The following is a 23,656-nucleotide window of genomic DNA, read 5'->3' as shown; positions in this document are numbered from 1 at the left end:
CAGTTAAACATCCTTCATTACTATCAGATGCCCAATGGACAGTATGTACAAACCCACTTTTTCTCAAAACAAGAATCGTAGGAAATGAAAATGCAATTTTAATTTCATTACTGTGCAGATTTTAAATGAGTTCTCACAGGGAGTGAAAACATATGAAAACTGATGAGAGTCTTTGCAAATCCAGCTCTTTGCTGTTTCTTAACACCCGTCAAGTTTCTAGAAGCTAAGAATGACGTGCAACACCAATTTCTACACAAAACTCAATTTTGTAATATTTTTGTTAAGAAGGTAAACTAAAACCACGTCGTCACCTTTGTCAAATACTCTGAAGTCATTTTGACAAAAGTTTTTTTTTTTTTTGTCTGAACATCTTTTGGAAATAAAGATTGTGGAGATTTTTAACTAGCCTTTTGTCACATTTCTTTTTTTTATTTCAACAAAAAAAAAATCACTTTTGTCAAAAAAACAACTGATGACAATAAATTAGTGTTTTTATTTAAAGGATTATCTGAATTTTGTTCATGATTTCTGCAGATGTAAAAGGCCATGTAACCATGACAGCACACACCTCACCTTCCAAGAAAGAAATCAAAAATCAAAGTGAAATTTAGATGTAAAAAATGTTGTATTTTTTTGCAATTTACATTTTCTAGACACAATCTAGTGTCTAGAGCACACTACACTGAAGTGTGCTCTAGACTGCACACTTCAATGTAGTTATTGCAAAAGTATTCAATCTACATATTTTGTTACTTTAGAACCACAAATAGCAACATACGTTTGGTGAAATTTATTTTAAATGACGCATTAGTGCACAATAGTAAGAGAGAAAGAAAATAATAGCTTTGTGACTTTTAAAAATAAAAATCAGAAAAGTATGGCATGCATTTGCAGTCATCTGCAGTTGGTTGCAGTTGCAGATGCTAATGTTTTGGGCTTTGGCTCCACCACTTTTTCACATCAGACAGAAACTTTTCACCATTCTTCTTTGCAAAATAGACTCAAGCTGAGTCAGAAAGGACTGAGACCGTCTCTTCAAGCATTCCTTCCAAGTCTTGCCACAAATTCTCAGTTGTCTTTAACTGGGCCATTCTAATACAATAATACATTTTAATCCAAATCATTTCGTCACAACTCTGTCTGTAAGATTAGAGTCAGTGTGATAAGAGACAAGTAAAAAAAAAAAAACAAATCCACCCCAGAATAGTTCTCAGCTCAATGTCTTAGCAGCACTTTTTCCAAGTATATTCTCAACTGATTTGAGTCCCAGTCTGAACTTTGACTTAGACGTTTAAACGCAAAGTTATGTTATGACCTAAATCATTACATCGTAGCTCTGGTTGTATCCTAACTGTACTGACCGAACTAATTAAAGTTGTTTTTGCATGTTTGACAAAGCTTGTGAAGATGCTGGTGTGTCTAAGTGTGATGTAATGAAGCAGAGTTATCAAATAAATGTCTAAGTACATTTGTGTCTGTGTTTAAGAAGAAATAAAAAATCAATTCAGCACTGTTTTTCTGAATCAAATTGGTATCGGCCAATACTAAGCCTCAGATATCGGTATTGGTATTGGAAGTAAAAAAAATAAATAAAAAAAAAAGTAGATCAGTGCATTCTTAGTTTTCTCCCAGGACTGTCCTGAATTTTGCTAACCCTGTTTTGTGTAAAGGAAACCAGCTGCACTGGATTTTATATTGGGGTATTTGAGTAAAGATGACCACACTCTTCAGCTTAATATATTAAATAAAACATAACTAATGCACTGTTTGCTTTGCGTTTCACCGCTATGCGCTACTTTGTTATTGGCCTTTCCCATAAAAAGCGTACGGTTGTAAATTGATTTGTGCAAGCCACTGTACTGCATGCCACTGTCACGTAGAGCAGGAACAATATATCGCATCCTTGAAACCTTAAGATTTTCTTGAAGACTCTGTAGTTCCTTCACAAAATACCAGAGAGAGCTGCGTGACATGTGTGAAGCATTCTGGATGGATAACCTGTCAACCTGAAGACAAGTTGGTGACAATCGTGCCTGATCTTGTTAGAAAGGGCTAAAGTAAAAAAAATAACAATAATCACAAACTGTTTATTGTTAACAACTATCCTTGAATTTGAGCAATGTTTGAAGCATGGCGATCTAGATTTCTCCTAGACCATTATTCCAGTTGTTGTCACAAACCATCAACCAATTAGTAATAATAAAAAAAGCAGGATAAAAATGACAATTTTAGCTTAACAACTGTAGCCCAAATTTACATCTCATACACCGAGAAGTCCCATTTTAAACACTCTGCTTTCACATTCTAACATTTTCAACGACATCTCATCATAGGTGAGACAGATAGCAGAGCCTTTAATAATGCCTTGTATAATATATCAGTCTATCCAGACAAGTGCCTATGTGACACAATGATAAAGCTCGCAAAACTTTAGCATAAGTTCCCCTGGGACAGAGCTTTTAATCAACCAAAGCGAAGTAGCCATTAGGCACGACATCGTCAGCTGTGGAGCCGTACAGAGCTTGGAGTTAGCCCCGTGGCTAACGCAGCTTCCTCCGGCTAAAATGGCTGTTAGCACGGGAGCTAACAGGGGAGCCCTTCCTCACGTCCGACACACACACTCTCATAGCAAGCTAACGTTAGCGAGCCGCGACAAAAACAGCCAAATAATGCCGCCTCGCCGTCCTCTTTCAGTCCCAAACGCCGCCGAAAACCATTTATGTAAACCAATATCACGGCAGCTGTGGATAGGTTAAATCAAAACTTACCATTTCCATCGCTGGCGGAGGCGGAAAGTGCCGGAGAGGAGAGTTTAGGCCTCTTGGCTGAAGGCGGGCCAGAGTCCAGAACGTTCTCGGCCATATTTTTTCGAAATAAAAATATATAAAGTATCCACAATTGCAGACGTTTTCACGCCTTTAGAAGCCCATTCCTTCTCGTTGCCAATATTGCGACTTTTCCCCCTCCGTTTGGGGTACTAAGAGGGGGAAAGTCCCGTGTACAAATTACTCCGCTTTCCCTGGGTTCGCCTCTCGATTTCAGCCTCGGCGCATATCAACCCCCCTCCCCTCCCTCGTCGGATTTTTTGTTCTTTATAAATTTCTGCCAGCGGAGGAGGAGGGGGTCCGTGAAAGTAAAGAGGGGGACACACGCATCTGCTTCCCTCTAGTAAACTTAAAGCGGCTCTTCTGGTGTAAATAAACCGTCCCCGGGTGTCGCCTCCATGGTTGCATCCGTCATTTCAGCCTCCTTTCCTGCGGAGTCAGGATGAAGATAATGTCGGGCAGAAAGGCTCGCTTGGCTGCGAAGTGACGGTGGTGTGGCTGCTGGTGGCAGCGGGTGAGGATGATGGGATGCAAATCAAATGTATAAAACTGACAAAGGTGCAGCAGTAATGGACAAAAGTATTTTCAATAATATTTTCGCCATAGTTGTTACAGGTAAATAAAAAAAGTCTACTAACGCAGAAACAAACTTGCATATCCTCCTTTTTAAATAACCATATGCAAAGAGATTTGAATTATTCCACTCACCAGTTATCTTTGACAAAAGCTGACTGGTTTAATGTGTGTGTGTGTGTGTGTGTTTTTGTTTGTTTCTTTTTTGTTTTGTTTTGTTTGTTTGTTTGTTTTGACTGAGATATTAAGCAAACTTTGTGCCCACAACACCTGAGATGATGTTCCAACTCTACAAATCTGTAGTCCACAGTTCCTTCACAAAGTATTCACACCCACTGAATTAAGTCATATTTTTGTTCCAACCAATTGGAATGTTTTGAGGTGCAATTTTATAACAATACAGTAACACAAATTAGTTCATAATTATACTGGGAAGAAAAGGGATACGTTTTTTTTTTTCACAATAACCCCCCCTCCCCCTCCCGCCTTGAAAACCATTGTCTGCTGCTCATTTGATTTACGTTTTTTAATAGAAATTTGCATTTGTATTTACCCCTGGTTAATTCATTCTATAGCCACCTTTCACCACAATTACTGTTGAACGTTGTTTGGGATGCACACTAAGACTAAACTTTGACTGGGCCATTAGAAAAAATGAATATACTTGGATTTCAACTATTCATCTGTCATAGAAAAGTGAACATACAGCAAAATCTTAAGTTGTTTGAGACATCTTAATGTTTTCTTTCTGTTGTCTGAAATTTGACTTCATATATCTTCTCATTAAGTTAGAATTAATAGTTATGTTGATCTGTCACATCAACATGGGATTATAACATAAAATGTGAAGGAATTCCATGAGAGGGAATATTTTTGTAAAACATTTCATGTATAATTTATTTCAAAGATGTATCTTATAACCTTTCATGCATAGTCCTCAGTAATATTTTTTTTCTTATTTAATAGGTGCCATAACTTCCAAAATAAAATTGAACCAACCCATAAGTAATGTCAAGAATTGGCTATGCATTAAAAAAACAACTCTTAAAGTTGAAATTTCAAAATTTAATTCAAGCAGTAGTTGTTATTCCACATATATACTAGTTACTCTTGATCTCATAGCCTTTATTCCCCCACTCAGTTATATTTTACAACAGGGATGTGTTTACAGTATATTGATTCATATCATCAAATAAAACAAGATGTGATGTCTCACATCATCTCATAATGATGTGAGACATTATGAGATGTCTCACATCTCATAATGTGAGACAGTATGAAAATACTGTCTCACATTTCACCAAAACAGAATGTGAGTGTGTTATGTGTTATGATGATAAAAAATTTAACTTTTGCTATGTTTGCAAGATAATGTAAAAAAAAAAAAAAACATATTTAAGAGCACTTATTAAAAGTGAGATTATATCAAATTGCCACACTTTTCATATTTTTACCTGTGTAATCAAATTTGATCAATGCTATCCATTCAAAATAAGCAGTGTCTGAGAAACAGCGAGTACATTTCATCCACTAAACAGGTATTTTTTCATGTGTGGGAATGTTTTTTTAGAATCTTGTATCTACATACACACCTCAGTTATCTTACTTCCTATGGGAATATCAGCAACCACACAGGTGATGGCACTGTAACTTGATGTAACAAGTTCTTCCTAAATAAGAACCAGAATGATGTTTTGGCCTTGAACAGCATTGTTTGTTCACAATGTCAGACAGGTCTATAAGCCCCATAGTTTCAAACTTCAAATTTAAAATATTTTATTAACCCCAAAGGGGAATTAAGTGATTTTGTAACTCACATTAGTCAAGTTTCCTCAAAGAGTCATTGGATATGGTGATGGCTGTGGAAGGATCTCCTAAAGCAGTCAGTGTCTCAGGGACGATGAAGCAGCCTCTGACCGAAGACACTCTGTTGTCATATAATCTCATAAAGAGGACGCTCAGGGTTGTCCCTAATATTCTTCATTTTATTAATAATCCTTTTCTGCATCGTCTCCAGAAGATCGACGGTTGTCCCCAGAACAGAACCATCTGTCTTTGTCAACTTGTTGACCCTTTTTAAGTCCCTGGCTCTGATGCTGCTACCCCAATGGATGATGAGCAATGGATTTATCTTGCTGCATATCTTCAGCAGCAAGATACAAAGCATCCTCAAAACGTACAGTCTGTTCCATACTTTCTTCTAGACTGATTCACGTGATTGTAATTACAACCATATATCTTGGCTGAAAAGATTACTTAGACTGATTGTTGCCAACTGATGGTAAATGGTAAAGGACACATCAACAGAATCAAACTGGCAGCCTACCGATTAGACGATGTACTCCTACTAACGTCGCCACAATCATCCCACATTGATAGTAGTGGCAGTGGGGGCATGGCTGACTGATACAGTGAACTCAGACTTCTACTGAGAGAGAACATATCTGCAGAATATATTAATATTCTGTCATATTAATATATAGGATAGAATATATTAATAAAACTACCCATTAAAAAACTTAAAATTTCTGTTAAAAATACAAATTCACGTAACGCTGTTCAGATTTTCAGTTGCATCCTTTTCTGCCACTTCACAATTATTTACTAAAAAGCTTAAAGTAACAGCAGGTGGCAGTATTGAGACATCTGCCGTTTGTCTCGAACAATAATAACTGTTTAGTTAAATTTAGTTAAATTATCAGAAGTGCTGGAGGGAAAGAAATGCTATTTACTTATTTTGCAGTTTCTTCGGTGTACTAACATGTTAATTCTGCTATACAATCCTTACCGGTTGGTGGCAGTAATGCACCATTAAGTTGTTTGCCAACCGCCAATAACTGTCACAAGAAGAAGAAGAAGCTGTCATTACTGTACAGATATTGTGCTTCTAAAGATGTGGAACAGCTCATGTGTTAGCATGTTATAGTTTTACACATCTTTACACCAAATTTATGGACATTACTAGATACTGGAAGTAGTAATTGAAGGTAATATCGAATGACGTGTTGTATTATTGACGGACAGACGAGGAAGTGTTCATACGGTTAGCATCTAGCTTTGATTTACAGTTTGCCACATTTTGGTTCGGTGTGAGTGAAGCGCCTGCAGAATGCTGCTAAAGCTAAGATAGTTCGTTGTTTTAGTATTTATTTATGAAAGCTTAGCTTACAGTGTTTATAAAACCAATTCATTAATGTTTTGTCTGTAAAATTACATTTTCGCTGTGATTACATGATATATGACCCTTGCGTTTGAAAATTGATTTTTGTAGCATGAATTTTCGTTCATTGGAAACAGCTCACATGTGAAAAAAGCCAGAAACCCACCACTGTACCCAGGCCTGTGCTTGAAGCTCTGAGAAGCTGATGGACCCATCTTTAAGATGCCCTACCACTGCGTGGCCTACGGATGTGGCAAAACTGTCGAAGATGGGGTGACTTTGTTTAGGTTCCCAAAGGATCCAGATGAGTTCCGCAAGTGGGAAAAGCAGGTTCAGAGAACCCGCGTGAAGTGGGTGGCCACAAGCTTCTCTCACCTCTGCAGCGAGCACTTTGGCAAAGAGTACTTTGAGGACAAGATGCCTTCAGGGACACTGAAGCTGAGGCCGGGAGCAGCTCCCACAGTGTTCGTCCGACCACACTGTTCCTCCTGCGGGGGAGTGGGCTGCAAACAGTGCCTGCCTTCTATCCAGCGCCGCGCCTCCGCAGCAGAAACAGCAGAGCGTAGGAATAGTGTAAATAAACCGATCAATTTGTGGGGTTTTCTCAGTGGTTCAACATAAACCTCAGCTCTATTTCTTTACAGGGAGAACACAAAGGAAAGGAGGATGAGGAAAACAACATTCGCAAAGAAGGATGTTTGCCAAAAGTACGGGTGATGAGGAGGGAAAAAGCAAGAAGTGATGGACCATGTGAGGAACAGATATTTGAAAATAACATTTGTAGATGTTTTGCAAAAAAAACAAAAACAAAACTAAGCTCTGATTACTTTCTCCACTTTGCAGTGATTTGTGAGATGTGTGGAACGCCCGGCACTTTCAGCACCTTCTTTTCAAAATCAAAGCGTTTTTGCAGCTTATCCTGTTCACGGTCCTATTCATCCAACTCCAAGAAGTCGTCCATACTGGCACGTCTGCAGGTTAGAATGAAGTACATTCTGTTGGCTTATGTCATATTTTAGGTAGGGTCTTCTTTTCAATTCTGTTTTAACGAATTGCCAAACTTCAGAGAACTCTTAAAGTTCATAATGCTTACTTTGGCACACATCCTGTATTATGCCTTTGCAAATTCCTGCTTTAGACTCAACTTGTACACATCTGAGTGTCTTCCATCAGGGTTTGAGATTCAGCTTGAAACCTTTGTATTGAGCCATTCAAATCTTTTTGTCAAATTAAAAAGTTGTCCCTGGTGTTTTGTTAGACATGTTTCCAATATAGTCAGATCTAGCGGCCCATCTACACACTAAATTAGTTCAAAGGTTTTGATCTGAAAAGAGTCATTTGTTGAAAAAAAGGGGGTATTTCTTGAGTAATTTTACAAAAAGAGAAATGGAATATTCTTTAATGTCTAAGAGTAATACATTTATGAGAAACAGGTAAAATTTTCCACAATTGAAGGCATACATTTACAATCTGGACATCCTTACTAATTAGAAATTAGTAAGGAAACAAAATTCTTAATTTTATCCACTCAGGAAACATCATCTTGATTCAGGAAAGTAGCCCAGATGTACTAACACTTTAGAAAATCTAAAATCCTTGACAACTTCTGGTGTTTTTATTTATTTATTTTTTTCTCACAAATGTCTGTTTTTATCTTCTCAGAAATTTTCTGAGTTTTTTTTTCTCTTTTCTTTCATGCAAATTTTAAGACTTTAAAATGGTCGAAAATATTTTAGTTTACTAGTGAAAATATAGTAAATTGTATTTACTCATTGAAAATTTCTACTTTTTAATATACAAGAATATCCCCACTTTTTTCCCCCTTTTCAAATGTGTGAAATTAATTTAAAAATGTCTGACATTTTTCGGCAGAAATGTACTACTTCGTTCGTAAGTTATTTATTTATTTATTTATTTATTTACTTATTTATTTAATCCACAACGGCCCTAATCTTCCATCGGAAATCCGTCACCAACTTTTCAACACTCCTAGTTTTTTTGTCTTATTGTTACAGTGACCAGTAGGTGGCAGCACTTTACGGCTCCCAACTCCGGTGAAAATAAATAAATAAAGAAGAAGAGCGCGCTAGACTTTAAATGCTACTGTTGTTGATATGAGCCAGCGTGTTTTGGGCTCTGCTCGCAACCGTCCGTTCCCTCACAGAAATGCCCAAAACCTGTTGCGTGGACTCCTGCTTGAGCAGGCGGTCTGACTTCGTCTACCATCGGTTTCCTCTCAACGACCCGGAGCGATTGAGACAATGGCTGTTTACGCTGGGAATGGACCCGAACACACCGGTCCACGTCGTCAGCAAGATGTTCGTGTGCCAGAAACACTTCCAGCCGGACGATTACCTAGAAACTGACTCCTGTGTGAGACGTCGAGGCCCAATGCTCAAAATCACCGCGGTCCCGACCGAGTGCGTCGACGACCTGTTCAGTGTTAGATTCAAACGCAAGGTGGTGAGTTCCCGCGGTCACCACGGTGGACGGGATGCTGGAGAACAGCGACCTCACACTGAACCAGCGTCTGTCCACCGTTTGATGGGGATTTAGATATCTGAGGAGAATATATTTGATTTTTATATCAAATATTTGATATGGGAAAAAATAATTCAAATATCTATTCAGTCCTAAAAAGTTTGGAAAAGTATTATACTTCTATATCATTCTTGCAAGTTTGGAGAACAATGCAAAAATACATTTTACTGGAAAAATGTTTCAGTTTCCTGACGACATACCTGATTTTATCTTCTAAAAGTAAATCAATGTACTAAAAAACAGAGCTTTTGACAACACCTATTTACGTTTATATTTATTTTTGATGGACATTAACTTCATGTTGGCAGAAATGCAGCTCTCTCTCTTTTTTTTTCTTTTTTTTTTTCTGGTTCTCTTTCAGGTCTGACCTGCTGAGCCTGGGTTTGACTGATTCTAATTTTGAATCTAAGCATGACAAAATATTAAAGAGGAAAAACAAAGTCTTATTGATTATTTTATTGAAGATAGATGTAAGAATACAACAGAAAATGTATGTCCCTTTTCTTGAAAGTATGGAGCCTCACCTTGCCATACATGTAATGCCACTAAACAATAAATTTTCTTAAGTAGTTTCAGTAGTGAGAGCAGAGCAACTGATCTAACTTTATACATAATGTGCTTTCGTCTCTTTAGGGGCGACCACCCTCAAAAAAAGCTACAGTTCTGAACAGAATGAACAAAGCCTCTGCTACTGCAGGAGTAGAAGGTAATGGTGCACATGCACATACACACCTGGCTACCCATACTTTCCACAAATTCAGCTGCATTTTTGCATTAATAATTGCTAAACTGCTGCTAAACTGAGAATTTCTCCAGCTTCCGGCCTTTGTATTTGTAGCAGGTGATTGGCTTATCGTTTTTTTTTTGTTTTGTTTTTTTTGTTTTTTCCCAGCATCTCTCATACTTGATGTTTCTCTTAATAACTCAAGCATACACATAGCTTTCTGCTCTGCTCACTCTGCAGCACATTCGGTGTTTGACTGGGGCTCCTACCTGACGACTGAAGCAGCGCTGGCTGCTTCCGTCTCCAGCTTCGCGCATGTGAGTTTACCTTACTACGTCCCTCAAGTCACACACATTATGTCCCATGTTGCTTTTAAGAGCTGATTGGTGAAATATAGAGAACGTCTTTAGATTGAAAATACTGCTCAGACTACATGTTTCTACAGAGAAGAGAAAATGACCAGAAATGGATTATGGGTAGTCGTGAGCTTGTGTTGTGCATAAAGAAGGTGGCTCATGATCTTCACCTCTGCAGGCTCCACTCAGCTCTGACTGGGACGATGTGGTCGTCGGGATGAAGGTGGAGGTCCTCAACACCAATGCTGTCCTGTCCAATAAGGTCTACTGGATTGCTACTGTTCTTCAGGTCGCAGGTTTTTAAAGTTTTCTGCTCATTTTCAATCACCACAAGTTGTACTATTTAATACCTGCTAACAAATGTGTTTTTGTCAATTCTAAAATTTGGTGTAGATGATGATGAGGAAACTCCAAACGTTTATCATCTCTGTGTAACCAGTATACACTTGTTTGCAAAGTGTATATGGAAAAGTTCACACCCCTTGAACTTTTCCATATTTTGACACATTACAACCACAAACATGAATGTATTTCAGTGGAACTTTATGTGAAAGACCAATACAAAGTGCTGTACACTTGTGGAGTAGTAAGAAAAGTATACATGATTCAAAACATTGTTTACAGATCACAAACTGATAAGTGCTGCTCCTCCTCCACTCAGCTCCTTCAGACTAGCCAGCAGCAATTAGCAAACACCTGGTGGAAGTACTCATCAGCTGAGCTCATTATACGAGCTGCTTCTCAGTGAAACCATGGTAAAAATGTTGTGAAAGGGTTAATAGAGGAGCTAATAGAGGTACTAATTATGATTAGTTTCAGAAAGGGCAGGAGTTTCTTAAAGAGACAGATGCCCAATTTTAAGGTGTTAAATTACAAAGTCAGATTTCCTTTCATATTTGATATATCTTGGATTTTTTTTAACAACTGAAGTTAACATAGTCACTTGATTGTGCTATAAAATGGCACTGTGTCTGGAAAAAGATAATACTGCCCCATGTCATTTTATTTGTGTTTTTGATTGTTTTTTTTTTTATTTCCAGGCTTTTTTTTTTCTTTTTTTTTTTTTTTGGTTGTTTGAATATTTAAAATATCTTCCAGATCCAGTGCAAAGTGTTCTTTTCAAAATTAAAAATATATTGGTTTGTAAAAGAGCGACCTCGCATTATTATGCCAACATCGGTACAGGCCACTACTTCAAAAATGATCTCAAAACATTATCTTTTATCGCCTAGCAAAATTTGTTATTGTGACAGTCCTCTTATGATATCCAAAGAAATTTATGGTTCTATCTAGACGGCGTATGAAAACCTTCACGCCCGTCCCGAGCTGCTATGTAGTGTTTTGTGCTTTTAACTCCGTCCTCCACTCGCCTGTCCGCAGGCTACAAAGCTCTGCTTCGATACGAAGGCTACGAACACGACAGCAGCCATGACTTCTGGTGCAGCATAGTGTCGGGGGAGCTGAACCCGATTGGGTGGTGCTCCATGACCAGCAAGCTGCTGGTGCCGCCACAGGGTGAGCTCCTGCTTTTTCCTTTTTCCAGATTTGAATCTCAGTTAACCGTAAAACGACGCGCGAGAAAGCCACGTTCGCTACCGAAAATAAAAACGACAACAACAAAAAACAAACGCATTCGTCCGTTTTGCAGATGCGAATAACATCTCCGACTGGAAATCGTATCTGATGAAGAAGCTGGTGGGCTCCACCACTCTGCCCGTCGACTTCTACGTGAAGGTAGACGTTTCGCTCTTTTTGACGCGTTTCCTGTTCCTGGAAGACGAAACTGAAACCGAACTGTTTGTTTTGACTTCATCAGCTGGCGGAGAGCATGAAGCCCTCGTTCAGGGTCGGCGCACGCGTGGAGGTGGTGGACCCCAAACACGTGAGCCGCACCCGTCTGGCCGTCGTCGACGCCGTCGTCGGCGGCCGTCTGCGGCTGGTGTACGCGGACCAGAGCGACGTCCCCGACAACGTGGTCTTTGACTTCTGGTGCCACATGTGGAGTCCTCTTGTCCACCCGCTGGGCTGGTCCAAGACCGTTGGTCACACCATTAAAGCATATGGTGAGTTCAAAAGCGAGAAAAACATGAGATTTCATTTTCATTTCATTCATTGCTTAGATTTTTCTAAAAACGTCATGGCTTTTAAAGTTTTCCTTTTTGTCTTTTTTTCTTTTTACATGTTCATGGGGAGCTGAATTTGAAAAAACTGATTATTATTATTATTATTATTATTATTGCTGCATATTAATGAATTCTTGTCATGATGGAGAGCTTAACAGACCTTAATGTCACACCACTGCTTTGCTGTGGTGGTTTCCACTATTTCCACTTTGTTGTGTATTTCATGTAAAGTTAGAAACAACTCAGTCATGGGAACATTTAAAAAAAAAAACCTGTTAATTTGACTTGTGGATAATGGCTTACAGTAATTAGTTGTTTATTTTTATTTTTTTACTGTCGGTTCACTCAGTCTTCTTGTTTATAGGAAGCAACGTGGAAGCTTCAAGCAACCCAAAGGGAAACGGTGAGAATATGTTCCAGGGACTCTTTAAAAAGGTAAGCTGTATCTCTAATGTGTCTCTAATCTCTAAGTGTTTGACTCCTGTCTCGCATTCTGTAAAGAAGCGGTGTCCCAACTTCTGAAATAAATAAATAAATAAAAATACTACACCAGCATCACAAAAATATACTGTGAATAATATATACCTGTTAAACTCAAGATGGATCAAGTAAATATTTTATTACAACAAATAAGGTTGTCAGATGTCTAAAGCATGGGAGATGTTTAACTTGAAAAGGATTTTGCCAGTGTGCGTTATTAAAATAAGAGCATTCAGTTTGAAACATTCTTTATGTATGCTAAATTAAAGAAAGAACAAAAGTTTTATGTATTTTCAGAAATTAGTTTTGAAAGCACTTAGCAAAGTATGATGAATCAAAAGCAGATTTGGGTGCAACAAAGTCTGCTTTTGAGTAAAATTCATCATATGAATTTTATCTAATCCTTTTAACTGTACGATTAAAGCAAACTCAGAAAGTCTTCTTATTAAACTACCGACATGTTGTGTTCCTTATGTTTCCCATTGTAAGAAGGTTAAAATTTATGTGTAACAATTTTGCCCTAATGATGAATAAAGTATCTGAATCAACCACCTGGGCTGGGCAAATTTAGAGATTACCACTTTAAAATGTTTGTGCTACTTTAACTCGCCACTAGTTGGCAGTGTTTTCCTGTCTTTGGTTAGGTTTTATAGGGGTTTCTTCCCCCCATAAACTAGCATGTTCAAAAAGATGACTTGTTTGCTTGGATGATTTCAGCTGTTCTAGCTTCAAATTGTCAGATGTAAAATAATCTTAAATTCCTGTTTGTATGAATTGAAAATGTTTTCGTGCGACCTGCAGCCCAGGATTGTCTACATGGGGGAGGGATTCTTTGAGGAGGGAATGAAGCTGGAAGCCATTGATCCTCTAAACCTGGGAAACATCTGTGTTGCCACTGTTCACAAGGTAACAATGCTTTGTTGGTTTTTCTGTTTGGGGGAGGCGCTTGCGTCTGATTGGTCGGCTCTGCTTTTATCAGAATTGATATTCCTGACTTGTACCTGGTCATCTGCAGGTGCTGCTGGACGGTTACCTCATGGTGGGCATCGACGGGACGGAGCTGAACAACGGCGCCGACTGGTTCTGCTACCACGCCTCCTCCCACGCCATACTGCCCATCAACTTCTGTAAAAGGAATGACATCACCCTCACTGTGCCCCGAGGTGATCGTCTGCTGCCTCATCAGCGCTCCAAACGACTCGTTCTTCTGCGGATTGTGATTCATCAGCTTCTGTTTTATCAAGAAACGTGATCTGTGTCTGTGTCCTGGCAGGTTCTGATCCTCAGACTTTCACCTGGGACAAATATCTGCAGGACACTAAAGCAACAGCTGCACCAGCACGACTGTTTAACACTGTGAGTTCTGCTTTGGGAGGCAGACGTCTGAATTTGGTCCTTGTTATGACAGTTTGAACAGAGACAGACTAAGCCACCAAGGATTACAAACTACCTTGGAAAAACTTCAGTTTGTTGCAGGTTTTACATGTTTCACCGTTTTAAACGGGCAGTATTATGTAAAATTGACTTTTTTTCTCAACTTTATATCATGTTATAATGTTATTCCCTCATCAAAAACATACCTTCAGTGTTGCTTTGGTTCCGTCATGCATGTTTAAGAAATCCTTTCATCTCCATGGCAACCATTCATCTGTGCAAAAGTCCTGGTTGAACCTAGCCTCATCTTCTCTGAGCTGCAGTTTCCAAGTTTCTGCCTCACAGAGCAGCCCTCCCCTGTTTGGTAATAAGGTTGTCAAAGGGTTAATAGAGGAGCCATGATGTGATGACTTACTGAAGCCGGAGTTTCAGAAAGAGCAGGAGTTTCTTAAAGAGACAGAGACCCAATGTCAAGATGCTAAAATACAAAGTCAGATTTCTTCTGAGTTACGTTTGACATGCCACATCTTTATAACAACTGATGTTAACATAGTTACATGGTTGTGCTATAAAATAGGCCTAGAAAATACATAATACTGCCTTTTTAACACACCTGATTCAGATGATTACAGTTTAGTGAAAGCCTTGTTGAATCAGGACGCNAGAAATCCTTTCATCTCCATGGCAACCATTCATCTGTGCAAAAGTCCTGGTTGAACCTAGCCTCATCTTCTCTGAGCTGCAGTTTCCAAGTTTCTGCCTCACAGAGCAGCCCTCCCCTGTTTGTCCTTCACTCAGCTCCTTCAGACTAGCCAGCAGCCATTAGCAAACACCTGGTGGAACTGCGCATCTGTTGAGCTCATTATAGGAGCTACTTCCCAGAGCAAAGCTGGTAATAAGGTTGTCAAAGGGTTAATAGAGGAGCCATGATGTGATGACTTACTGAAGCCGGAGTTTCAGAAAGAGCAGGAGCTTCTTAAAGAGACAGAGACCCAATGTCAAGATGCTAAAATACAAAGTCAGATTTCTTCTGAGTTACGTTTGACATGCCACATCTTTATAGCAACTGATGTTAACATAGTTACATGATTGTGTTATAAAATAGGCCTAGAAAATACATAATACTGCCTTTTTAACACACCTGATTCAGATGATTACAGTTTAGTGAAAGCCTTGTTGAATCAGGACGCCTAAAACATTCAGTTACTAGAGACATACCTCACAATGATTCAGAGCTGATACTGCAGTTAAATGCTAAGAGGAGGTGAATAAAAATTCTCTGCTCAGTTTCCTGGTCTCCACTGAAGAAAAACTTCCCCACAGCCTGATGCTGCCACCACTGTGTTTTACCAGAGGTGCAGCTTAGATTCAATAACAGTTGAATAGTTGTCATCACTAATAAGCAGGATTATGAAGTTGTTGATATTTTTCCCCCATTTAGGCTGCAGATCCTGGTAGTTCTGTTTTTTTTTTCTTTCTTTCTTCTGAATCCAGTTTGTTGTGCTGGACTTTATTTCAGGGTGTCAGAGTAACTGGGGGCAGAATAAAAATGTATACAAGTCATAATTTTTCTTTCCATTTGACAATTCGTCACTTAAAATTCCAGTAAGTTTGAGGAAAGGTTTTACTGGTGTAAATACTATAAACCATCACACCTTGTGGTGTTTTTTTTTTTTTTTTTGGTTTTGTTGTTTTTCCTCAGGAGAACCCAGGTCACGGTTTCTCCCCCAACATGAAGCTGGAGGCTGTGGACCTGATGGAGCCGCGGCTGGTGTGCGTCGCCACGGTGAAGCGCTGCGTGGGACGCCTTCTGCTGATCCACTTCGACGGCTGGGAGGACGAGTTCGACCAGTGGGTGGACCACCAGTCCCCGGACCTCTACCCTGTCGGATGGTGCGAGCTGGTGGGCTACCAGCTGCAGCCGCCTCCAGGACTTGGTGAAAACATCTGGAGAGCTTTTTCGTCTTTCTTTTTTTTATATATATATTTAGCTTTTATTCTTAAGCCCATCTCAGCAGTGTATTGGATAATGGAATGACAAAGGTTTCTTTTCTTTTGTTTTCCAGCACATTTGACTGAAAACCATTCGGCGCAGTCCAAGAAGCCCAAACCCATCGTGCACAGCAGAAAGAGTATGTGAATGGTTTCCCCACTACATACCAGGGTCACAATAGTTTTGGGGTTTTTTCAATTAGATTCATTAGATTACCCCATCAATAAATCTAATAGTGTGTTTTCTAGTTATTAAATATTGCTTAGTTTTAGCTTAGTTTTTATTAGTCTTAGTAGTTGTTTTTCTGAATACTTTAATTTCTTTGGTGCACAATTCCAAAAGCTCTAAGTATATTATTGTGATCGTGTATGAGTTACAGAAACATTTACTTTGTGTTTTGATCACTAAAGTATTTTTTGATTGAATTGATGGCTATAATTCTAGACCCAGGTTGACTAAACGACTAACAAAAATCTGCCCCATAGTGTTTTTTTTTTCTTTTTTTGCTCTGTGTTTTATAAAATATTTAAATATCCTTGCAAATTACAGATTCATCTGCTTTATGTTCCTTTATTTTACTCTATTCCCTGCTACAGGAAGGAGGTACGGTAGGAAGCGGATGATCCAGGAACAAGCGAGCGACGCCTCCAACGAGCTGCCAGAAAGTTCTCAGAGTAGTCAGCCGGAGATCCCAGCCATCAAAACTGAAGCGGAGGAACAAGAGAGTGAGTGACCGGCTCTCAGATCCGTCACTTCTGCATTTCAAACAACCGGCTGAATGAGGTTTGTCTCTGCAGTCGTCCCGGTCCAGGTGAAAGTGGAGGAGATGGAGACTCCTATCGAGAGTCCTCACAAGACTCAGCAGGCCTCCCTGAGACCCGTAAAGCAGGAGAAGATGGAGCAGCAGACGGAGTCGACGCGACCTGGCCGAGAGGAGGTTGGATCTCCAAAGGAAAACTTCAGAGAAACTACCGTTCAGAGTGAAAATAAAAACACAGATCAAGAAGGCTTGAAGGCCGGGAGTCGAGAAAACGACGGCAGCCAGGATGGGATGTGGGAGAGCAACACTGAGCAGGACCAGGCCGGAGAAACTGAGGACATAGACGTGTGAGAGGGAGAGGCTTTAATGGACAATAAAAACCTCACAAGTTTAGAACAAGATATTAGTTTTGACAAATAGAGTTTGTAGAGTTTAGGAACTACCTCATTTTGACCATGTCAAAAGCATGACGGATAACTTTGGCTGTAATGATAAAGTTCTTTTTTATTTACTTTTGTTTTACTTTGTCTTCCACAGATCACTTTTGTCTAAATTTCCTATCAGTTACAAATAAACCAGCTAATTTGCTGTCGTCTTTTGTAGAAGTAATACCAGAAATGTTTGTTTTTATGGGTGAGGAGCAAAAGCCGCAAAGCCCAGATGGAGTCATTCAGCTTATCCAGACAGAAACAAGCTAAGGCATTGAGCATATTAGATTAGAGTTTAACGACAGTTAAAAGTTTTAAACCCTTGTCAGGATATTAATACAGAATTTTATTTTGAAACAAAGAACTGTCTGACATGGGTTGGGGATTTTCAACTTGTGATAAATTGGATTAAAAATGCATATGGTTTGATTTTAGCACCAAATTTCCACCAAAAACATCTAGATTGACCATATTGCTTATATTTAAAACAGAAAATACGGTACTGTAAAATTGAATAGATTAGAATATACTTTATTGTCTCCAAAGGGAAATATGTCTTTGGCAAAGTGCTACACAGTTGTAGGAAAAAGCAGAATGATCAATACAGCAAGTAGATGGTACAATGCAAGTACTGAAGTAATATGTTGTGTCATCTTCTAGAACACTTATTGCTTTGACGTTCAGACTCAGGCAAAAGTGCAGCATCAACACCTGCTAAGTTTCAAAGATATTTTCAATTAAATGTGCTTGTTGCAAACCGCCTGAAAGTGTCCCTGCATACGCAGTAGAGAACATAGACATACATGTCTATTGATGGCAATCGTGGAGCAAATACTTGCGATTTTAAGATTAACATAGCCCTCATTATCAGATGTACACCATGGTTGTTTTTTTGTTTTGTTTTTTTGATGTGTGATGGGATCTGGATTGTCTGTTCAACTTGTTGAATATTAATTAAACCGCATAAACATTAAATGCAACAGAATAACCGATGTTGATGTCATTTAAATAGAATACGACAGAATATTTTTGACGCAGTCAGTTAAAATGTCCAACAACAAAAACTTCTAGCACGACCTATGGCTTGGACATCCCCCGAACTTATGTTTACTATAGCAGCACATAATACTGATAGCGGCTCTGTGCCTCTTGTGCTGCTTTTCCGAGCCAGTGGCCTTGTGTGGAAGACTCTCTCCACCAGGACATGCCTTGAACACGTAGACATCTTTTACCTTTTGACCCTTCACCTCAGGGGGATTAGCGCAAGTGGCTCTCACCTTGATATTAACCTTCTCAATCCACCTAGACGAAAGAGATGAACAGATAATGTCCCCGTTCTCCATTAGCAATGCCAAAATGTCTAAGACAAAGAAGCTGCTTACAGGCGTAGCGGCAATAGAGGGCAGTCACACATCAGAGGGTTGTCGGCCAGGTTGATGACTTCCAGGGACGTGAGTTGGTGGAAGTCGGGCACCTCCTCCAACTTATTGCCTTCCAGAAACAGACTTCTTAACCCTGGACCCAAACCAACTAGGGAGTTCTCAGACATCTGCGGTTTGGAAAACATCATCAGAAAACATTTTTATGCACTTGGATAAGCTCTTTAGGGGAGAAGCTCACCTTCTCCAGCCCCATCTTATCCAGATACAGTTCCTTCAGAGATCCCTCCAGCGGTTTAAAAGCGTTCGGGCCCACCCAACGGATCAAATTACCGGACAACCTGAGGTCCTTGATGTTCCTTGCTTTGCTCAGTGCCTCGGTGGGCACCTCCTTCAGCTTGTTTCCCCCCAGGTGGAGCTTTTCTAGACTACTAGCCTGATCCAAAGCCCTGGGCGAAATGTTCCTAATGTTGTTTCCAGTGAGGTAAAGAGCTCTGAGACCCAAAACTCCAGTCAGAATACCAGCCTCCAACTTGGTGATGGCATTGTTCTCCAAGTGAAGTGCTAGCAGATTAGGCACCAATTTAAAGGCTCCTTTGGGGAAATCAGCAAAGCGGTTCTTCTCCAGGTGGAGGTAAGTCAGCTGTGGTAGACCTGTGGATTCAGAAGATTAACCAAGCTTGTAATTATTGAAAGAATAAACCTTATAGATTTTTTTTCCTCTTAAAAAGCACCTTTAAAGGCTTCAGGACTGAGGGACGTGAGGTCATTCTCGGACAGATAGAGATATATCAGTCCCTTCATACCACTGAAAGCCCCATCCTCCACATCCACAATCTTGCAGCTCTGCAAGTGTAGCGATATCACCTGGGCCACACCGGGGAAACTGTTGCTGGGAATGTAGTGGAAGTTATTGCCTCGCATGTCAAGAAGACGTGTCTCGGGAGAGAAACCTCGAGGCACTTTGGTGTGGCCGCGGTTCTCACATGAAGAGTGGTGTGTCTCTGCCTGCCAGAGGACAAGACAAATTTGAAAAAGAATAAAACAAAGCAAAACTTGAAACCCTTCATTAATCCATCCAATCCCCTTAAGTAACCCAGTCACCTTGCAGACGCAGTTGGCAGGACATTTGATCTTGTTTTCTGGTTCTTGGGTGGGTGGTGGAATTATTCTGGTTGCATCCTCAAACTCTGCCTTCAGCATGGCTTCCTGGCTCTGGCAGCGCAGCTCTTTAGGGTAGACAGCCTCCAGGCTCTCCCCTGAAAGATGGGCCGGTCCTCCACACGTCCCCACCAGCTTCACTTTGCGAAAGATTGCCCACTCTCTGCAAGGTGGTAAAAAATAAAAAATAAACATCCCCGTGGTCGATAAAAACTAGTCAGTGAGTTTTGCTGCACCTGAGTGGACGCAAGTAGCAGTTGCAGTTGATGGGGTTCCCAGCCAGGCTGAGACGGGCCAGCTTGGGTGAGCCTTCAGAAAAGGGCTGAAGGACACGAAGCTGGTTATGGCTGATGTCCAGATGTACAAGGTTGGGAGATTTAGATACAGCGGTGTTGACCAGGTCCTGCAGGGACATGTGGTCGAGGAAGAGGTGTGTCAGCTTCGCCATGGACACGGCGTTCTCTCCCAGATACGTCATGGGGTTATAGCTAAGGTCCAGACGAGTCACCTCTGGCAGTCTGGACACAGTAAGGAAGAGATGTAGAGAAGAAGAGGGAAACATCAGGACTTAAACATGTATGTTACTGCAGTAGATCTGCTGTCTGGTATCTCCTTTGGAGAATTGTTTAAGTTCACTCCCCACTGAAACCAGAGGTCATTTTTCTGAGCATCCTTACCTTGTCATGGTGTCAGTTGGGAAAAACTGCAGCTCGTTGTGGTCTAGGCTGAGCCGGTTGAGCGTGAACAAGCCAGCGAACGCCTCAGTGTCCAGGTAATTCAGAGAGTTGTGACTGAGACGAAGCCACTTGATGTTCTGCAAGCCCTTGAAGGATGAACATTTGCCTGTATCAACGATAATGACTACAGGAGGCGCATGTGCCATTTTCTGATTGGTTTCCCTTTTGGGAAATTTTTGTGACTGTGTACCTGGAAGGCCAGGTTGGGCATGTAGACCAGCTGGTTGTGAGTGATAGAGAGAAGGTTGAGGAAGCCCAGCTGAGAGAACGCTCCAGGCTGGATCTCTTCCACACGGTTACGGTCAATGAACAGCTGCTTCAGCGAGGAAAGGCCATCAAAAGACTCCTGGACTCAAAAGACATACACCATAGTTTTACCCACTTTGCCCTAAAAACATAAGTATTATTTTTAATCTGATCTGACTATTGATAAACTGGATTCATTTGAAGGGAACTGGATTTCTTTTGAAAGTGGATCTAAATTGGACTTGTCTAATCAATGGCATTTGTTGAAGAGTGGTGGAGAATTTATTGACATGAAGAAATGGCAGCAACTCAAAAGGGAGAACTTGGGACAACGTAGGTTGTAGCTGTGACTGTCTGATCACCTGGTAGAGGATCTCTATGTTGTTGTTGGCCAGGTTAAGGAAGACCAGGCGGCCAAGGCCACGGAAAGCCCCCTCCTTAACTCTACGGATGTTACACCTCGGCAGCGAAAGGTGAGTCAGATAGGGAGTGTGTTTAAAAGCCCCCGAGGGAAGTTCTTGGATGTCATTGCCTCGGAGATCCAGCTTCACGGTTATCTAGAACAAAACACATCGCAGCTGTAGCCTTACAGTTCAGTCATAAACTGTAAGTGTAGAGATCTTGATGAGTGTGTGAGGAGAAACCTCATCAACAGTGGAAGGCACTTGGGTCAGGTTTTTGTTCACACAGGCCACTCTGAGCTGGATCTGGTCACAAATGCACTGCTGTGGACATTTTGCTGTGAGACTTGCAGGGATGCAATGGAGCAACAAGCTGAGCAACAGAGCCCAGAAAGGGTTCAGTAAGTCCAGAAGGGGCATCTGTAATGAAAGAGAATTTAAAAGAGGATTACTTCAATATGCAGTTACAACTCACTTTTAAGCATAAAAAAGTTTGAAAACTGTGATCACACAAAAACTGAAATCTTTGGCCTAATTGAAAAAAGCAGCAAAGAGGAAAACTGACAAAGCACCGTAGTTAAAACACTCCGCCCAGAGTGAAACATGGTGGTTGAAGGACAGGGAACCTGATATGATGAATACAGAGCAGTTTAAGAAAAATTGAGGTGTTTTGTCATAAACTCTAGAGACTGAGTCTCTAACCAGGTGGTCAGCAGCACAGGTGTACCACAGGGGACTGTACTCTCACCATTCCTTGTCACTGTGTACACCACAGACGTCCAGCGCTTCTTGAAGAATGTTGGGTCCTTTAGTGTTTGGAGTAAGATGGTGCAGCTCTTTTGTAAGTCTGTTGAGGAGAGTGTCATCTTCTCTGGTTTTGAAAAGCATGTTCCTTCCTTTTTGTGATTCTGTATTTGTTTATGTGGGTCTGACATAAAATCCCAATAAATGACACTGATGGATTGTTTTTAGTTTTCGTTGCCCTGTGATGGACTGGCGACCTCTCCAGGATGTACCCCGCCTCTTGAACATAAAGTCTCGCTGGAGATAGGCACCAGCACCCCTCCCGACCCCGCTAGGGACAAGGGTGTAAGAAAACGGATGGATGGATTGTTTTTGGAACACAATGCCAGCAATTTTGAGCTGTACAAATACTTTTGCAAGTCTCTAATTTGAGAGATACAGAAGAGGATTAGAGCCACTGATACAAAAAAAGGAAAAGAGACTTTTTCCTCAAAAGTCAGATTTTAATCTGCAGAGATCAAGTCAGAATTCTGAGAAAGAAATATCGATTTTGAGGAAAAAACATCAGATTTTTACAAAAGAGGCCCGAAAGAGTTAAGAATCATATGGAAAGTATTGAAAACCTTAAGAAGTCTAAGCTTTTAAATATGAAAATGCTACATAATCCCTACCTTTATGCCACTTGCCCCTGCTCTAGTCTCCACTGGAATGCCCTGAAGCCACATTCCCATGTTGGATCAACAGCCTTGATCCACAGGAGCGGAGACCGAAAGCTTAACAGTTTCATGTTCAGAGATTTGGAGAACTAAAACATTAGCTAGTGCCTCACCCTTACACCAGCAGAACCATAAAGAAAAACCAAACAGCAAAAACATAAATGTAGAATTGTTTTTAATATCTAAAAACTTGGTTAGACAAAAAAAATATCCTGTTTAAAAGTAGGTTATTTGTCTAAATGAAGTAGTTAAATATGATATGGCTTTGTCCCTTAAAGTAAAGGGAAAACACTGAGGGACTCAGAAACTAGAGACGGAGGAATGTGTGCTCGGACCCTTACTGGGGTCCAAACTGCAGAGCGGAAGCTGCGTACAAAGACGCAGTGTCTATTCCTGCAAATGTGCCAAGAATGTATTCCCTCTGTAAAAAAAAAGAAAAAAAAAAAAAGGAGTCCTTTCAGCTAGCAGGGTGTGAAAACTATTTTACACGGATTTTAGACATTCCCATGCATTAAAAGCCAGGAGGTAAATGTATCCATCACCGGTTCATCTTAACACATGCCAGCAAAGCTGGGACAAAAACAAATTGAAGAAAATAAAGCAGACATCACTGGCCAATGAAGCACATCTTTTGCATAAACAATTACAAAAAAAAAAAAAAAGATTACAGAAAGTTTTTAAATTCACACATGATTTTAATTAAGAATATTTCTGGTACGCTCACCTCTACTTCGCTGCAGCTCGCAAAGTCTCCTCTTCTCTTTACCCGGCTGTGCCTCATCCAAAACCAACTCTGCTTATCCGATCCCCTGACCACCTCCCACTCCAAGGTGAAGTCATTTCCACCCAACTGTTGCTTCCACAAACTACACCGCCTTCATAATTTAAACAAGTGCAACAAAAAATAAGCTTCTAGGATACTTTGGTAGCAGAAA

The 23,656-nt window shown here is 40.3% G+C and overlaps 4 protein-coding genes across 6 annotated transcripts in view; 2 read left to right on the top strand and 2 right to left on the bottom strand.

The window, feature by feature from the left end:
• The window catches only part of ep300a (EP300 lysine acetyltransferase a), a 35,190-nt gene extending 31,883 nt beyond the window's left edge, over positions 1-3,307 (bottom strand). The window contains exon 1 of the mRNA XM_016675385.1: positions 2,769-3,307. Coding sequence (XP_016530871.1) covers positions 2,769-2,862 — 94 coding nt within the window. The 5' untranslated portion in view covers positions 2,863-3,307. The remainder of the gene's footprint in view (positions 1-2,768) is intronic.
• Positions 3,308-6,237: 2,930 nt separating this feature from the next.
• Positions 6,238-17,514, top strand: l3mbtl2 (L3MBTL histone methyl-lysine binding protein 2). The gene is made up of 17 exons (XM_016675363.1): positions 6,238-7,131; positions 7,203-7,308; positions 7,402-7,535; positions 9,733-9,805; positions 10,064-10,140; positions 10,358-10,475; positions 11,560-11,694; positions 11,828-11,913; positions 11,996-12,242; positions 12,667-12,737; positions 13,584-13,688; positions 13,798-13,945; positions 14,056-14,138; positions 15,859-16,093; positions 16,223-16,288; positions 16,746-16,874; positions 16,947-17,514. Exons 1-17 carry the CDS (start codon positions 6,781-6,783, stop codon positions 17,258-17,260), a joined length of 2,478 nt encoding a protein of 825 aa, XP_016530849.1. The 5' UTR covers positions 6,238-6,780; the 3' UTR covers positions 17,261-17,514.
• On the top strand, positions 8,236-9,163 carry LOC107837100 (THAP domain-containing protein 3-like). The gene has a single exon (XM_016675375.1). The coding sequence runs from the start codon at positions 8,725-8,727 to the stop codon at positions 9,112-9,114; it is 390 nt and encodes a 129-aa protein (XP_016530861.1). The 5' UTR covers positions 8,236-8,724; the 3' UTR covers positions 9,115-9,163.
• On the bottom strand, positions 17,422-23,545 carry chadlb (chondroadherin-like b). Of its 3 annotated transcripts, XM_016675368.1 has the most exons (12): positions 22,677-23,140; positions 21,505-21,681; positions 21,223-21,417; positions 20,805-20,960; positions 20,555-20,700; positions 20,114-20,395; positions 19,821-20,040; positions 19,451-19,724; positions 18,958-19,370; positions 18,720-18,886; positions 18,403-18,639; positions 17,422-18,357 (listed from the first exon to the last, which is right to left on the bottom strand). In XM_016675368.1, the coding sequence occupies exons 1-11, from the start codon at positions 22,734-22,736 to the stop codon at positions 18,405-18,407; spliced, it is 2,325 nt and encodes a 774-aa protein (XP_016530854.1). In that variant the 5' UTR covers positions 22,737-23,140; the 3' UTR covers positions 17,422-18,357; positions 18,403-18,404. The 3 variants fall into 3 exon arrangements, with proteins under 3 accessions (XP_016530854.1, XP_016530857.1, XP_007559937.1); XM_016675371.1 differs by lacking the exon at positions 22,677-23,140 and adding an exon at positions 23,446-23,545 and having other exon boundaries at positions 17,422-18,639; XM_007559875.2 differs by having other exon boundaries at positions 17,422-18,639; positions 22,677-23,141.
• Positions 23,546-23,656: the final 111 nt, after the last annotated feature.

This window comes from Poecilia formosa, unplaced genomic scaffold (assembly GCF_000485575.1).
Source record: "Poecilia formosa unplaced genomic scaffold, Poecilia_formosa-5.1.2 Scaffold4, whole genome shotgun sequence".
NCBI lineage: Eukaryota > Metazoa > Chordata > Actinopteri > Cyprinodontiformes > Poeciliidae > Poecilia > Poecilia formosa.
This window is presented reverse-complemented; position numbering and strand designations above follow the sequence as displayed.